The sequence below is a fragment of the Diadema setosum genome, chromosome 1 (assembly GCF_964275005.1).
Source record: "Diadema setosum chromosome 1, eeDiaSeto1, whole genome shotgun sequence".
NCBI classification, from domain to species: Eukaryota; Metazoa; Echinodermata; class Echinoidea; order Diadematoida; family Diadematidae; genus Diadema; species Diadema setosum.
The window spans coordinates 35,532,976-35,552,177 of NC_092685.1; the positions used below are offsets into that span (position 1 = coordinate 35,532,976).

The 19,202-nt window shown below is 39.0% G+C and overlaps 1 protein-coding gene across 1 annotated transcript in view; it reads left to right on the forward strand.

Annotated features, from left to right (window-relative positions):
- The first annotated feature begins 3,179 nt into the window (after positions 1 to 3,179).
- The window catches only part of LOC140233064 (protein stum homolog), a 79,419-nt gene continuing 63,396 nt past the window's right edge, over positions 3,180 to 19,202 (forward strand). Inside the window, exon 1 of the mRNA XM_072313215.1 lies at positions 3,180 to 3,516. Within this exon, the coding sequence (XP_072169316.1) occupies positions 3,180 to 3,516 (337 nt within the window). The remainder of the gene's footprint in view (positions 3,517 to 19,202) is intronic.

Below are 19,202 nucleotides of genomic sequence, written 5' to 3' on the forward strand. Positions count from 1 at the left end.
GCCTTCGAGATGCTGCCGCTAAGGGCCTCCTACTGGTGGTCTGCGTGTTCTTCTGCGGGCAACCCCCCGCGACTCACCCGGAACGAGTTTTGAGCATGCTCAAGGCCTTGTCACACCGTGTCTGGGGAAGCCTTGAGGGTTGACTAGCGGGGAAAAAAATTTGCTACCCGGACCTCCCAGCAGTTGGTCCACACCTGACAGTACCTTGCGCATATCTCGCCCGTAGTTGCCCGGAGGTGCGCGCGCAAGTCCGATTTACCCGCAGCCAAGTTTTGAGCACGACCAAAACTTTTTTTTCCGGGTGAGTCGCGGGGATTTCCCGCAGAGGTCCACGCAGAACGCCAGTAGGAGGCCCTTAGCGGCAGCACCTCGCAGGCAACTCCCATGCATGCAGGTACTTCGCAGCTGTAACGCAGGCACTTCGCAGTCCCCGTATCATGCAGCCAAGATAATGACATTCTGTGGGACTTCGCATTCCTTCAGAGGGATTCCTTCACCGAGTTGTCACCCCTCATTCGCCACCCATGCGCCTGACACTCAGGTCACACGGAAGTAGAACGTAAGTAGCACGGGTCCAGCTAAGACGCATTATGAAATATCCCGCGATTCAGCATGGAGCAGGGGCTAGTTTTCATTTGATGAAGCAAACTTGAAAAGACATAATCATCTGGCGTGAATGCAGTGCTATACGTTTCGCCATGAATGTCTGTGTACATAGTTTTGTCAATTTATAGATTATTATCATTCTTTTTTTGTTGTTTTGGGTTTATTCATACTGATTTGGAGGCATTGATAACGAAGATACATACATTTTTTTTTTTACTTTACGCAAATACTATGTATTATACATTATAGCTTGTAATTCTACTTTTTGCTTGTATACTTTAAATTATGTATCGCCTTTTATTCGGTGAAAAGAGACTGGACGCACGAAGGTGTTTTTTTTTTTTTTTTGGGGGGGGGGGGAGGAGAGGGTTGGGTTTTTGTTTTTGTTTTGTTTTGTTTTTTATCACAATGTTCCCACGCAGACCTAATGGTATGACAGCAATTAATGCTCGGTTTGAGTGGAATGTGATGCGCTCCTGATCTTGCTACAAAATGTTATTACGTATGATTGACTAGCGTGACGTCGTGGAGTCGGCCTATTTTATTTGATAGATCTCATACATCATATACTGCATTAAATAAACCATACAGCTGCACATGTATACCACGAAGAAAGAAATAAGTACATGAATTATGTAAGTTGCCAGCATGCATGGCTTAATGAAATAAAGGCAGCTGAAATTTGGCACATCCTATTGCAAAAGTGTGACTGTGAGTATATTGCCCATATTCAAAACCCGGAGGACTTAAAGAGGGCTATATACAAAAATACAACGTCCTTTAACCCTGATCAGACGTTCGATTCCTAATACACATCTGCACACTGACAATGATAGAGACATGTAGACATGAGAGAGGAAAAACTAGAAGGGCGCGCACGATCGGTTTCGAACAGTTTGCAATTGGGTGGAGCCGTGTCAACAAACCGTATTGTTGCTTGTTGACACGTGAAGGTAACTCGCCAATCACTTCGAAAAATCATATTGCATTACAACATGTATTGGGTTATTCCGTACAATATAATGGTTGTTCGAACATGAGCAGGGTTTCGTACTTCAAGAACATATATTATCAAACGACGCATTCATTATACATGTAGTTGTATGCAGCTTACGTTGTGTGGAATATACGCTGCAGGAATACAATCCATTGCATCTCATAATATCACAAAGTATGGTGTATTCAGATGCGAAACGTGTACACATAATTTATGTGCCAACCACTATGGTTGCTGGTATTACATGCATGCTCAGATGAACAGGACAACAGAATTGAGATGATCCTCTGGAGCCTACCAGCATATGAATGTTAGATATCAAAAGACAGGACTTGGCATGAACATCGTTACTCTTAAACTTTAATTTGAAGAGATTGTTATCAAGCAAACAGCTAAAAGACGTATTTCTGACTGTCACGTTTGAATGTGAAATAATCCTATTCCCTCTATGAGAAGCAAAATTCGAGGATGCACCAGCAACGTTCTGATTATACATCTGATAGATATCAGATGTATAATCAGAACGTTGCTGGTGCATCCTCGAATTTTGCTTCTCATAGAGGGAATAGGATTATTTCACATTCAAACGTGACAGTCAGAAATACGTCTTTTAGCTGTTTGCTTGATAACAATCTCTTCAAATTAAAGTTTAAGAGTAACGATGTCCATGTGCTCCATTAATCCTATAACTGACGTTACTGATAGGCCCTCCAAGATAGATTACTAGAGGCTCAATCAACGTATTAAACATGAAAAGAGAAAAGGGTATAACGGATTACGTTATCTAGAAATGAGAAGCCTAGTAATTTATTTATTCTTGTATCTACTATGACAATGTATAAATGTGTGTTTAAGTGTGTGTGTGTGTGGGGGGGGGGGGGTTACATGATAGGTTACATGACATATTGTCCTAAGCTCCTATGATATTTTAAGACCAATTACGCCGGCCGGTTATTTTGTGGTCGTATACTACTAGTGGGCTAAGTGGGAAAAGCTGCCCCATGAGTCCTTTGTTGACAATCGGAGGGAGAAAAAAGAGCGATCGCATCTCCGCAATACAAGTGTCTTTCCCGCACGTACGCGAACTCTGCACAGCTACAGCGCCCTGGTAAACTTCAGTCTTGCTGTTGGAGTCACAAGGAGCAAAACATAATGTGAATGTTGTGTTGTGACTGCATTTATTACTATTTAGCTGTATGTTGTAACTCACGCAACATTTTTTTTTTTCGCTGCAACTTTCCTTGCTATTCAATTCCGTCGGCCTACAACGGCGCAACCCAGGAAATTACTACCGGGCATTGTTGACACATCACCCGGATATTATGGGCGTTTTGTGAAACGGTCTCTTTTTATAGCGTGAAACGCGTGAATAACTTTTCATGACAGTGCCCCTTCAATGATAGTGTTGCTTATGCCGATCACGATTATCTGTGCTGGCGACACTCCCGAAATACAGCACACAAACTTGCTCGAAGAAGAGTAATAACGGAGACTTATTTTGCGTGGATATTTCGGAGATTCTCTTATCAGCACACTCACGTCAGGAGTAGCTTACGGTATCAGCAGCTCCGAAGCCATGGCCGCAGCCGCCGCAGCAGCTGGGGCATGTGCCTCTCTGACGGTATACGAAGATCTCAATGAAGCCGGGCCGAGCGAGGCCGGTACAAGCAGCAGTACCACCCACTCTGTAGAAAAGCAGAGCTCGGTTGAGGGAAATAATGGTGCCAAAAAGACTCACAGGGTAACGATTAAAGATACGAATCCCACCTACCACCGAGGCATGTCCAGCAGCACCAAAGATGTGATAATCAGCGTGAGGGAAAAGCATGGCTCTTTTCGCGCAGCAGTACCATGTATGCCAACTCCCGTAGCTGTTGTGTGCTGCCTCCTCAACCTCGTTGCTCCAGGAACCGGTAAGAGAGAGGGAGAGAGAGAGAAAAAAAAAAGTTGCCTTTTTCATTCAAACTTGTGACTTCCGGGGAAGGCATAGTGTTTTAACTGTAACTGCTTTCATTTTTGTGTAATTTTTGTTACTGTTCAATAGCGCGTGTTTGAGAGGGCATGGCAATATTATTCTCGGCAGATACTAACAAAACGGAGAATCGATTTGACTGTATTTGCCGCCCAGTTGTCCACTCTAGCAGCTCAATAGATGAGCTTAATGAATGAATGTACGTGGCACAAAATCAGTGGTAGGCTCGATGTACTGACGGGGATTCCCCTTGTGTAGTCTTCAATAACCAGACTATCCTTAATGATTAATTTTCTGTTGCGAAGACACATATAGTTTCACATGATTGTAATTTCTCCCTGGAGTATCCACTCGGAAACCTCCGTTGTTCAAAGGTCAAGCATATTGCCCACAGGCAAAAATTATGTTGTTAAGTTTTCGAGGTCTGTGAGAACATAGGTTGTATTTTGTATCATACATTGCATCTGAACGACATTTTCGTCGACTCGGACGCCATGTTATGGCACATAGATCTAGTCTATTTGAAATATTTTAGTAGTGGCACCAAGTATGGTTTCAAGGCGAAGGAGACTGGGATTCCATACGTTTTCTTCTCCTATGATGTATCGATAACAATTATGTCAGCGAGTTCGAGTCCGTGTTGTATTCAATGTCCACAGTGTCAAGAACGAGTCCAACGTAACGGTGGTAGACATCCACCGGCATACTGCAGTTTGAGATCGTACGCGGAAGTTCCGATTTTCATCGAGATTCACAAATTTACATATAGCGTAGGCCTAATTAATTATGTTAAGATGAAACTAACTGACTGGCGCCGAAACTTTGCTTTTCGAAGCAATCCTCATCCTTTAATGACCACACACGAACTTTTCATGGACTGATCATATTCAAAACGTGTTCAAAAACACATTACTCACTGCTCAGGATTGTCCTAGCACTGGCATGCAAGACATGCATCTTGATACATGCTCGGAGTAGGTACGTCGCAACCACGAATCAAAGGAGTAACATCGATATTTATGAACAGGATAATTTACTTATAATAGGATGCAACCAAGTGAAACTGAGAGGGACGCTAACAGACCCGTGAGTCTGGAATGATCATGGAGGTTTAAGAGATGAAGTTCCAACTGGCTGTAATATTCAAACAGCTATCATTTTTTCTACTGATGCACAAAAGAATTCTACAGGTGCTCTTGTGCCTTTGATGACCGGGGTTCCATGCCGCCGTCTTTTTGAGCAATCTGAAGATTCATTTTAAACTCTAACTTGATATTGGCTATATTCTGTTTGTTTATTTGTTTAATAGAATGAATGTTTACTTAATTATAAAGCATATAAAACAAAAGTAAATCCCGTCCAGGATTATGTGCAAAAGTGTAAACCTGAGCTGTATGTCGTGAATATATTTGAAACTACCCTCACTACAAAGCCGATTTTATCATTTTTCCGATCACTTCCGACAAATGAAACTGAAATGGTATAATTTAGTTCTTAATTCATTTATATGTTAGATTAGTGTTAAGTCATGTAAATTCGAGTTATTTTGATTTTTATTTCATCAATTTTTGAACAATTTTTATTCTCACATCCCCGTGTCTGTACCTGTATCGCTTGATTTTGTAAGAAGGGATGGCGAAAAGTAATTACCATCATAAAGACATATCTTCCTTTGAAAGTGACTAGTCATGATGCAATAACACATGAATCAGTTGTCTTCCTATTTGTGGGCCAGCTCCAGTTTAGCACATACTTCAAATAATTCTGAGTGGCGGCATGAAACATGGGATCAAAGGGAATGAGACTGTTGTTACTCCGTTTCTCAAACTTCCTTGGAATGATCCGATCTCACTGGCATGTGAGTAGGTGCCATGAACATCGATTCTCACTGAACCCGTATCTTTGTACAAACTCTACCCTACATAACTACATAACTACCAAATGTTTACAACAATAAGTTTGACAGTTGTCAAATAGAATGCAGGTCAAGAAGTCTGGATTTAATCTTAGATAAGCATTATTCAGAGCATGGACCTACTACACATGGACGTTCATCGCTCGTTAAGTACTTCATGCACCTGTTCCTGTCAGAAGTGGCACAAAAGCATTTTAAACATGCTTTCCTGCTTTGATCTTATTACCGCCGACAGCCAGCCTAGATAAAAACAAGACAGAGCTTTGAGAAATCTAAAGACTACATGCGCAGAACCTAATTACTCTCTTAAATCAAGAAAAATGCATGTGCAGTTGTAATGTACATTGAGAAATTTTCGCTCAAGTAATTTCATTTGCGAAATGCGCGTACTTTACAAGAGAAAGCAATTATTTTGGCAGGTTGGTTGTGATTTATAATCTAATTTTCCCCATTTTCGCACATTGTTCCAGAGTTAACATGGACATTAACCGTAGATAGATGATCTTTATATACATATGTCCTATTATTAACTAAGCCATGTTACATACTTGTCCACAAGTGTACACTTAGTGATTTTCAATTTTGTGTTAGGAATACTGTCGTGCTTTCGGTTTTGCTGCTCCCTTTCATCGGTGTTTATTCAAATGCAGTTAAATCTGAAAAAGGCACCTCAGCAAAATAAGGCCGCAATGAGGGAAATGGTTCTTTCGTCAGTGTCGATACACAATGCCACAATCGTCATTATCCAAGCACCTGAATATGCTAAGTAAGATCAAGGAGGTTTAAGAGTTGGAGTTCCAACTGGCTGTAATTACTCAAATAGTTGTCAGATTTCTATTGATGTACAAAAGAATTCCACAGGTGCACTTGTGCCTTTGATGATCAATGTTCGACGCCGCCGTCTTGCTGAGCAATCTGAAGATTCATTTTGAACGTTATTATAATGTTGGCCATATTTCACTTATTTATTTATTAAATGAAATGAAATTTCACTTAATGATAAAGCATGTAAAACAAAAGTCAATCCCGTCCAGAAAGTTGTGCAAAAGTGTAAATCAGAGCTGTATCATGTGAAAATGTTTAAAACTGTACCATCCTTGAAAGCTGGTTTTATCACTTTTCCCCTTAATTTCCACAAATGAAACTAATATGGAATAATCTTCAAGTATAATTCTTTATTGATAGACATATCAGATTAGTGCCCGGGTATGCCCAGTCGAGTAATTTTCATCTTTATTTCAGTAGTTTTTGCCCAATTTCTATTCGCGCGTCCTCGTGTCAGTACAACCTACCTTTTATACAACGGGATAGCGAAAAGTAATTACCATCATAAAGAAATATCTTCTGAGAAAGTGGCTGGTGATTATGCAATGAGACACGAGTCTATTGTCTTCCTATCTGCGTGGCAGATCCTGTTTGGCACATGCTTCAAATATTTTTGAGTGGCGGCATCGAACACCTAGCAAAGGAAATGAGACAGTTGTGACTCCGTCATTCTCTTGAACCTCCTTGGTAAGATACACATAATCGGGTGGCGGCGGTGATGATGGGATCAAAGAAAGACCTTCGTTACTAGTCCGTGTGTAGTAGGTCCATGTTCAGAAAAATGTTTGTGCCCGTCTGTATGGAGACTATAGTTATTTGGCGATGATAGTAATCATTCCATTTAGTTAGCAATGTGCACATGTTTAGACCGCCATTACTGCTTTGTCAAGGCATGTGAAACGTTCCTCTTTGATATCCGATTTTCATCAGAGTTTCATTATCCATATTATGCTTACTCAAGCTTGCTGTCAATACAGTATGGCGTGGCATACTATTCCAAGACAGGACACTTCTACAGATTTCAATATGTATGTCATAAGTCTCGTGATCATGACGTTGCTGGTGTTGATTTGCTTCCTTATTGTGTTCTTCATAATTATCATCTGTATAAAAATCGATTTTTCTGACATCTGAGAAACTATAGTCTTCTGCGAACACAGCCATATGGTTATCTTATACAATGTATAATATTTTAGAGTGTATACAGTAAAAAAAAAAAGAACTGAAGGGAACTACTGAATTCATTAATGAATGATTGTTTTGGAAAGGCACCAAATTTAGTGTTATCAAGCACAAAACAACAACAAAAGGCAACAACATTAACAACAACAACAACAAAGTACTGAAAAACACACCCGCCATGAATGTCACCAAATTAGATATCTATTTTATACTATTTACAAATCATTCTGCCAACAGAATGTCATATTTCAAGGCTTACTGACATTCAATATGTCATGAGTGTGCTACATCATTTCTGATTTAGCCCTTTGTGTTCAGTTATTTGAAATGAAATGAAATGAAATGAAATGAAATGAAATGAAATGAAATTTCTTGTTGCTTCTTGTTTCACTGCGTTCGCGGAAAATATATATTTTCCCTTGGTATGTCATATACGGGTAAGTTGTTTTTTTTTTCTTCGAAATTTAAAGCACTCTGTACACTGTATTCTGAAACAGGATAGAATTTTGAGTTGATATGTTGTGAGTAAACACACAAGACATCATGTGAATATACTGTAACCACTTCCCCATATCATATCAGTGCAATGGTCAATTTGTAGACTGTGTATGAGAGATGTACAGTGTGATAGTGGTCTTGTCTCGTTGTGCAATACCAGCTGTAAGCTATTCAGGGCAATGCACTTTCAAAATGTGTTATAATACTTCCTTGCCGTGTCAACACTTTTGCGAAAATACGTATGAATAATTTGTATCAACACAAGGAGGAAGGTATCAGCAGGGGGATATTAATCTTTTGAACCCATCAAAATGAGTTGCTCATCAGTTACAGATGATTCTCTGTAGTTTTAGTCGTTTAGGCCCATACAATGACCTCGTGCCCGTAAGTGTTAAATCATAACCTCATGTACATGTTAACTATTGTGAAAATTAGCATTTTAATTTGGTGTCTGGTTTAGAATTTTCTTCTTGTTTAATTCCACTAATTTCTGTGTGAGGAATTGATATCATGTCATCATTGAACAAGTGTAGTAAGAGCCAGCGTTGACTGATATCTCTAACAAAAACATAAAACTTCATTCGGTTTTATTGGTGTTCATTAGATATGCCGCGATGTCGTAAATATAACGATTATAATCAGAAAATGGTTAGATGATGATACGTAATAATTGTACATACTACACTACACGATATATCAATACTTACCAGCTAAACAACAAAATAATCAGAATATAGCAAGCAGACAAGGAGCATTTCAAGCTGCGAATGTTACATGCCTCTGTCAATCCATAGATCTCTTTCAAACTTGACATCTCACGCAGCACAGATAGATTTAGCATCCAGATTGTATTGCCCAAACCCAAGGTATGAGTTTACCTAACTATACACAGCCCAGTCGCTGTACATGGTACAGGACGTACCATGTACAGCGACTGGGCTGTGTATAGTTAGAGTTTACCTTGACATTCTTCGATGTTGGTCACTGTCGTTTTTAAAAGGGGGGAGGCCCAGTTTATATTTCTGATGCCACTTCCGGGTTTCATCAGCTAACAATTCCGTGTTTCTTCAGCTGACAAGCAAAAAAACAAACAAACAAAAAAACAAAACAAAACAAAACAACCAACCAAACAAACAAACAAACAAAACAAAAACACTTCAATGTTTCATCGGCTTACAAAAAATTGCTCTAGTACAACTTGCAGTCGGCAAAAGCTTAATCATATTCATTATATTTTGTTTCTGTTCCCACTTCCGGGGTAAAAAAAAAAAAGAGTGCGGGGTGCAATTATGGGGGGGGGGGGGTGGGGCAAAGTGGTTGCACCCTATGTATTCCTATGTATTGTGCGAAAACAAAAAAGTGAGGGGGCCGAGACTCCCCCCCCCCCCTTCCGCCGGCCCTGTTATCATCAGTATAAGTCCAAGGCATTCTGATTTTGATTTCAAAATAACCTCATTCCATTACCTAACAATTGTCCCAGTATCACCTTTGAAAAACTTTTTTATCCAATCACAGCCTCCTTTTTGTTGGTACCGTACCTTATATTACATCTTCATTAACCCAGCAGCAAAGACATTGTATTGTAGCACTGTTAAAAGAAGACAAGACCTCGGCATATGCTATAGACACCACACTTATCGCAATAGACATTGCTTCATCTAGCTATATAGTTTCGCTTTGTTAAATATTTTTGATTTATAATTTCGTGATATATATATTCAATTACAAACTTGGAGAAAATCAGTAAAGGTGCCGCAACAACATTGTACATCGCATGCAAAACAATTTTTGAAAAGCATTAGATTAGTAAGGCACCGATAAACGCTATGACATTAAAGTTATATCCTCGAACACAAGACACCGTATACAATTAAGTCTATACATATATTAACGTAGACAGACTGACTGTGGAAATGGCTATGCCGCCTCCAAGTTTCAGGGTACAGGGTACGTTTTCACTCGTTTACAAAGCATGGACGGAAGCTTTAAAGTGCTACCGAGAAGACGAGATAAACTTGTAGCCTTCTGTTGTAAAAATGTTTGAAACGGTACCCTCCTTCATGAAAAGCAGATTTTATCATATAGAATTGATACGATGTAATCTTCAAATATAGTTGTCTTGTGTCAGATTAGTGACCAGACGCGCCCAGTCGAGAGATTTTCATTTTCATTTGATCAATCTTTGTGCAGTTTCAGTAATTTGCGCACCCCCTAGCTGTATACCATTATGTGCCGTTCATCTTTTATAAGCATTGGTGGCGAAAAGTACTGACCATCATAAAAAAAAAAAAAAACTTATCTTCCTTTGATAGTGGCTGGTCATTGAGTAATGAGACATAGATATATTGTCTCGTATTTGTGCGACGGGTCCAGTTTGGAATATACTTCAAATATTTTTTTCTTAGTGGCGGCATCGTACATAGGATCAAAGGGGGAAAAGGGGATTTAATGTCACTGGAGGAACATTACAGTGACAGGAATACCATGTAGGCCTTGAACCGACAGTCGGGTGTAAACGCAGCAATAAGTTGAAGAAAGGCGGAATGGACGACTTGTCATCAAATAATATTTGCAATAACCAGGGAGGTCTTTCCACCTCCCTGCAATAACCGAGCTTGTCCGAATGCCGACTCACTGCTTGCTTTATATCGATCATTCAGGCGAGCATTGTAGGACACGTCCTATAATCCTGTGATCACGACACCCAAAACAAAAAAGAGTAAGCAGGATGGTATGTCGTGCCCTCGGCCCCACGTACGCCATCTGCCCGTCGTCCAGGGCACAATTAGATCCTGCTGTGTTGAACCTGCGACGCCTCTCGGGTCAACATCAGACCTGACGCTCCATGCCTAAGAAGCCTTGAGCAGGGCGAGTAGGCAAGAGCGCCTTGATTAAAGGCGAGGCTTGGTGTCGATGACATTGATATCTTCTAGACAACGTGCTATCATCTAGGAGTATAATCGTACTTCACGTTATCCCAAGGTGCCTTTACATGTCGTTAGGTGTGACAAACACCCGAAGACAACATTCTGCACGGTTAGAACCACACCGGGGAAAACCATCGTGCTGAACTGTGTTTATTTTGTACAGTGAGAAAGCTATCACGTCGCCAGCTGGTGTACCGATAATCATCCAGCTTAGGTTTGTTCAAGGCGTTGTTTCAAAGCTTTATTTGATATGATCTTCAATGATCACCACTCCGCTTACGTTTTCAACACTGTATCATGGTCTTTAAATAGTATAGATAAAATAGTAATTTTCCTTTTCTGGTAATTATAATTTAATTGCTCCCTAAAATATCGTGTTTTGTTTTGTTTTTTCTCTGCTAATCTTAATAATCCTTGTGTAATTCATTTCAGTTGACTTTAGGAGAGAAACATTTCATTCCTCCTCTCAGGTTTAAATTCATTTATTAGTGGAATTTCCAGCAAACGTAAAAAATTCATATTGAATCGCACATTGATGGTGATTTCAGAGACAACTGAAGTATGTGGCATAGTGGATAAGACTCTTGACCTTTGAGTTCAAATCCCGTCAAGTGCTCACATCCTTGGACAAGATGTTGTTACCCACCATGTACCTCTCGGCACAGGTTTATAAATGCGCATGTGGCAACGCTACGGCAACACGATGATAATGATAATGGCAAGACCTTATATGGCAGTCGCAAGACTGAATATGCTACCCTGAAGACCTTAGAAATATTCATCCTGCCTTAGGTGGAGGGGAATGATATAGCGATACTACATGTATAATGTACGTATTGTGGTATTCGGACTCAGAAGGGGCCTAATGCTTTCTATCCTATATTCAGAATCTTCGTCAGAAGCAACAAATAGTAGTGTTCGTGAAGAAATTGCTCATAATGAGACTACAATATCGTCGAAATATTTAAAGAAGACTTGCGGATGACTATCACACTTTTGCAATTGAAAAACCCGCAGGTTGGTTACACTGGGTACAGAGTTTCAGAATTTAAATCCTATATGATGTAGTGTTTGGGATGAGGAGTAAGATTTTTTTTTTTCAAAATTGATTAAAGAATGGCAATGAACGAGGATGAGGACATAACAGCTTCAGATAGAGTGCATGATCGGATGCTCAAGGAAGCAGAACAAAAGAAGAAAGCATGCGTAAACTCTACCCAGGTGGACTTGCTGAGCAACTGGTATCGTAATGGAAATTCATTGCTAGATACATTACTGGAATATGTAAGCCTTCTTTGTCATCATCCTTTTTCAGTGTATTACGTTTGGGGGTTTTAAGTACACTATGTTAATTTATCTTCTCAGGGACCACAATAAATTCCGAAAATCTATACATAGTACTATCTGTTTATGTACTACATGATGTTAATTATATAAATCGTCTGGAATGTCCCTTTAATAGTCTGTCGACGGACAGCATTTTTTTCTTTTTTTTAGTGCAGTTGTGTTCATCGAACTTCAGCGTCCTCTATACTGATCTCTTTTCTGTTATATAACTGAAGACAATATTTTCTCATATCGGGCAATATTGTATCGAAACATTTGAAAGGCTTCAGTCTGATACATGGACTGTAACAGTAGTAGCAGATGGACCTGCTAGCCAATCATTCATCACAGGAGGGGGATACTGGTATCTCCCTTCCATTCATATCGCCTTGATACTGAGTCTTGAATCCATGATTGGTTTGCCACCTGCTTGACACTGATCGAGTGTCTTATCATTTATCATATTTGTTCAGCTCGAGACGTCATCACTATTTCGCGACACCATACACTCTGGCCCACACGGAGATATTGTCTTTCCCAACTTTTTTCATTTGCTGAGGTTGCTTTGAGAGGGGATAGCAATATTCCACTGTTGAGGACCACACATAAAACGTTCTTATGAGTGACGACCATTCGTGCGTGTTAAAAGACAATCAACAAATTTTCATAACAATTTTCCCCCTGTTACAGTATACAGGTGTGTAACATTATACGCACACGTTCATGCATGACGCTCAGTTCTGATGATCTTACATAGCCGTTTGATATATTTCAATCACAATGACATGATGTACGTAAACTGGGAAGAGTTGGTGAAAATGTAATATAACTTTAGTACATGAATGGTATACATTATGTGTGTGTGTGTGTGTGTGTGTGTGCGTAAAGTAAAACGATGGTACACAAAGTATGCAGATATTCATGATATCCTAATAAGATCGCAGATGCTGAAGCGGACAAACATAAAATGCTGTGAGTGAAAACAAGTAAAATGCAAATCACAGATGTAATGGAAGGATATATATTTTAGAGTCACCTGTCCGAAATTTTGTCTTAAATGCAAAAATTTTCCATTTTACAGAAGTATAGTCGGAACTCTGAACCGAAGTGAACAAATGCAAACATATTGAAAACGAAACAAAACAAAACAGACGCAGTCGCTTGATTAATCCGAGAGTGATTGAAGATTTGCAATAGAAATCGGTGTAAAGGAAATGTATTCATTGCTTGTTGTGTACATCTAAATATCGTAAGTATTGACAGAAAGGCAATATATCTTTTGTTGTTTGTAAAGCATGCTTTCCTTCAAATTTTCATATTTTCACTCGACTTTACCTATATCAGTAGTATTTCCTTTCTGTCTCTTTCTCTCTCCTATGCCCCCCCCCCCTCTCTCTCTCTCATAAACCAGTCTTAACTTACAAGTTTGGTTACTCGGATTTTTTTTACTGTTAGTTGTTGTGTATGAATTTCTACAAATTGTGTATCACTTGAAGAAAGGAGTCCCTGAGAATGACAAAAAATATAGCAACAACAGAAATGGGAGGTCCAGTGTTCTTACTTTATTCATGATATCTTTAACTGGACCATATGTCAAACGGCCAAATAAAGGGAATTCAGTAGCAATAGACCCATTTAATTAGTCGATAGTTTTGAGTCTCTAGAGCGATTCAATGCGTCCCCCTCCCCTTACCTTTGCTCTTCAGAATCGCCACGACCTAGTGGCCTCGCCCTTCCCACCGCCGTCCCGTGTTGTGTATATGTTGACATAAAAATGGGGATATAATAATGTATCGTTCTCGCAAGGCAGTCGTGGTCCCGCTCAACATTACACTCGCTATACGTGACTGCAGTTGGACAGTTGCGACGCGTCGCTGTTTGGAAACACAAAGTATATGATACTGTTGACAAAATCGGTGCATCATTCATCCCAAGAATAAGTACCAGCAACAGTTATGAAGAAAAGAAAACGTACATAGAAAATTAGATGATTCTTCATTAAAGGTAGATTTTTTCAAGGTGGTGACAGTTGATACGACATTGCCATTTCTTGAGAAGGATTTGGAAGTCGTGACTAAAAACAACATGAGCGTGCCCTCCTTTGAATAACTAAGGAGACTTTTAATTAAATCTTGTTGTCTCGAAGCACCCCTCAGTGTGAAATTAGAAAGTGAATGCTGAACTTTATTATATTTGTTTTCAGTCCGAGCCTTGATAACATTGCAATTTCACACCTTTTCATCTGTAGTTCAAACTTGGAAAGGAGCGACATTATAATATATGAGAAAAATCACAGCCAACAGCACATATCTGGAATGATATACATCACATTAACTTCACTGCTCCAAATGGGCAAAATGTCGATGTTTGCTGTCTCATTTGCCGTGTGTATCGGTTTCTGTACGAAACTTGAAGCAAGGGTAAACACTGACACCAACTATTTGATACAAACCAATATGTATTTATGCATATGTATTTTTTTTTTAAATGGAATATTACCGAATGACGTTTTCACCAAAATTGGCATTTCCCCAAAGAAGAGTGATGCTATGTTGCTGTATAGGGGATATTAGCTATTCGTCCCACTGCCGTGTCATCTTCTCTATAGTATAGTCTATATCGTCTGATACTTGTGAGCTCATGCTGCATCTTACACATTAATTTGTTTAGCAGACTTCACTGACACTGAGATATAAATAAGTCACAGATTACACGATTGATTAGGTCAATTTTATGAACGAGACTGAATTTGTTCTGTTTTGCTTGTCTGTGTGTATGTTTGTTTGTTTAGGGGTTTTCGTGGGTTTTTTTTTTGTTTTTTTTTTGTTTTTTTGTTTGTTTGTTTGTTTGTTTGTTTGTTTGTTTTTTACTGTAGTTGGTATTAACGTCTAGATGATCATTATATTATCGAGGTTACCCCATTCCTCGAAGATCCTCACTGTTTTGACGATTCTATTAGAAATTGAGCTGAAATGGGGTTGAGGTTACAAAAATTTGCACGAACATGACATATACCAATATAACTTCTGGCGTGGCATTACGCCAACCAGTCCTAGGAACACTAGACCACGTGATCGCATGTCCGGAAGACACTTCCCCCGCCATTCCCTTAATCAGGCGTGCTAATTATGGGTGCTACTTGTCCATGCCCCCTGCCATGTTCTGTTTGCCAGGTGGATGACTCCTGTCAACTTAAGACTTAAAGGAAAATGCTCACTTAACGCCAGCATCAAATCCCATAGACGCTTAGGAAATGCAAATATATATGCGTTTAGCTTGCAAGAAATGTCATTAACTTCAAATTTTCTGAATGACATTAATCGCGTCGTGATTATACGTCCTTACACTTTTGCCCGCCACATTTTTGTAGGGAACCAAGTAGATGGTCACCATGGATTAATAAGATTTTGAGCAAAGACACTGTTAGATGTGCAAATTCACGTTTTTTAAAGCATTTTATAAGAAATTATCATCCTTGATAGCAAGATATATTAAGAGAATCTACTTCTACACTAACTCTTAATTCTTCTTAATTTAACATTAATTATAACAAATCTTACACTTATACTCATTAATGTGAATTGAAGATGCCTGAGGATATTATGATGATACACTGTATTTGTATTTGATATGACAATTCGAGATGATGCATGGTATGTGTTGATGCATCATGTTTACATGTTTCACTGGGTTTAGTATCTCACAGATGTTATTTTGATAGCTTTTATCATCTCTAGACAATGGTTTATGAAAATTCACAGTACTTACTTGCAGAAGGGAATTTCTTCTTTGAAAGGGGATGTAACCCAAATAATGTGGATTTAGTGAATGCAGAAATATTCTTCTTCTTCTCCTTTATCCTCACATTTCTCCTGTTTTCCCTTTGTTACTCCCTTTTCTTTTCCTCCAGCCTTTGTTTCCTTTTTCTCCTCTCTCCCCCTCACTCTGTTCCTGTCTCAGCCTCACACTTCATGTAACATTCTCTATCTCTCAACATTCCTCATTCCACGCCTCCTCTCTTCTTCTTATTAGCTGAAAGGGTTGTGATATGTCACTAATGGAGGATATGATATGTAAACCGGGTTTGATTTTTTTTCTCACTCAACTCTGTTTTTGTTGTAATATGATTTATATACTGAATGTATTGCCACTACTGATGTACTCATGATTTTTTGTTGTTATCGTAATGATTGTGTTTTGTTCGTGTTTTGTATATGTAAGTTATTTTGTCTCACTGTATTTTTATCGATGTGAATCAGACGCAATTCAGCCATTCGGCTGCGAAGTTTGATGATCAATAAACCATTCATTCAATATTAGAATAACACATCAGTGACGGTTTAGGAAATCAGACAATCCATGTTAAAGATATTGATTTTTAAAGTTTGGGGACCGCCATCGCTTGAAAAGTAGAAAACCAGAACAATCTGTGTTAGCATACGTAGAAAATATTAAGAATATATGTGAATCAACATGTTTTCATTTCTTTTTCTTTTTCTGGCATGATATTAGCTAACACTTGGCTCACCTCTTTCAAAGTCGCGGGGCATTTATTATAACCCTGAACGTATGTCAGTGCCAAGTGGAAGGAATGTGTGTTTTCTTTTCAATGAAAATTAAAATTTTGAAGAATTTTTCCACAAGATTATAGTAATAATTATTTTATATCACACCAATTCAATTCCACTTCAATTCAAGTCTGTTTCATTTTTCGACAAAAACGTACAAATCAGTTTCTTTCATAATAGAGAATAAAGTAAGACAATGTGAACTGAAAAGAGTATACAATAGTAGTGTAACCTTGTAGTTATGATATATTGTAAAAGATACTGAAGTGATCAGAGTGAAATAAACAATATGCAGTGCGCATAAATATGGAAATGTTTCTTTCATATTTTGTGAGAAGGCATCTACTAACATTAAGGGACAAACTGCTCGTATGTATATAAGGATAATAAGGTAAAATCATGAAACAAACAAACAAAATATCGAAAAGCTGGCAGTTTTTCGGACACTGGTTGCCTCCACCGCCTACAGAGACGGGTACCAGGGTCCCGTTGCATAAAACTTTTTTAGCAACCTTTAAAAATTCAGGTTGGGATTTGCCCAACCTGATTTTTTTAAGGTTGCTAACCTAAGAATGTAAAATCCGTTGCATAAAAACTCTGGTTGGGAGCTTGCAACCGGAATTTTGTGATTTCAACCGGAAAAAAAAATCCGGTTGGAGTTTTATGCGACGGGCCCCAGATATTGTACAGTGGTTAAGGCGTGCAAAAGGTTGTCTGTATAATAGGCTGCGAAGAAGTGCCATGTATACAAGTTTGTATCATGTTCTAAATGCTGTAGAATATTGGAATATGATTTGTCAGGTACCAGTCTGCTGAAGCCGGGCTTTTCATAATTGTTTGTTTGGAGTAAAGTAAGCTATGATCCAAAGTTCATTGCGACTAGACCCCGGACTCGTCTCGTCTCGTCCGTGTCGACTGGTCTTCACCAGTATACTCCCTCGCAGCATATCCCTCCATCCTGTTTTAGCATGATGCACACCACTTGAAATGCAGGCAAATGGTTAATAACTTATCTCACTGAAGCCAGTAATTTTAAATGATCTCACAAATACGTGTTCATTTTGGTTTCATGTCTTGAAAATAGTTCACATACACAATGTTATCATCACATGCATAAAATTATGATACACAATCGAATACATACGCGCTATACACCCTGCCTGTAGATTTCACTGGAGGCAATTCTGTCACCTTGAACCACTAGTTGTATCATGTCCGTATGATATTTCACATTAATATTCCACCAAACCTGTAGATATCTTTCAAAGCAAGAATGCATTCGTGGTGTTTGATTTGACATGCACGTTGTATCCTCTCCATTCCCCGTTTGCAGTGACACATCATGATGCTTTAATTTGTAATAACTTGTTATGCGAGTGCCAACCCAGACATTTTAATCAGCAAATGCATAATGATTCGTATAGATTGAACATCACTATTTTGCGAATGATATCCGAAGTGATACCTGGCGTGCGTGCTGCATGTGATAGGCTTCTCTTCCTTTCTTTGGTATCATCGCAGATGACCAGACAAATTGCACCCGTTCCCGCAGCTGGGGGCATGTTGATATTCTGCAGATATTGCCTTTTTAGAGATGTGATAAGGGTGTGATATAACACTTGACATCCCCGCGGGAGTTGAGTTTACCATAAGTGATTGTATTTTCCCCGAAGCGCGTAGTGCTAACGGAAAATGTCGTCTTGTAACTCCCAAGAACTGCCAAGTGTTTTCATACGATATGATAGGCAAGGCACATAATATTATAATGCATGGTCTACATAAATACACATTTCTTTTTAACACCATTGGCACCCAAATGTTCGAGTCTGGACTGAGCAATGTTGTGTGTAAGCATACCGTCCCCTCTATAGCAAGAGGCAAAACACCCTGTCCCTCGGATAGGACATAAAATGGAGGTCCCGTGTATGAGAGAGTAACAACTCATGCACGTAAAAGATCCCGCTTCATTCATTCATCGTAAAGAGCAGGGTGTTTAACCCGGTGAAGTGGTCCCACCTCAAATCCAACTGGACCCCATGGAAAACCAGCTTAACGTAGCTGAATATGGGTTATCCAGCCATCTTCTCAGATGGAAAATGAACAAAAAAAAAAACAAAACAAAAAAAAAAATCTACCATTTAATAGGGTGACAAATCATAATGTTCGTACATTGTTTTGTTATTCGTTTATGTAGTCAGGTTTCTATTTCATCGTTTTCCATTTGTTTCATACAAAATTCATAGACTGGAAATACGAATAAAATGCACCCTTTCCAAGTTACATACAATGAGTTACATGTATACGAAACAAACACAGAAATGTGTCTGGAGTAGCAATAAATGTACGTTTGAAATGCGCTAAAATGTTCAAGTCGTATAGTTCAGTG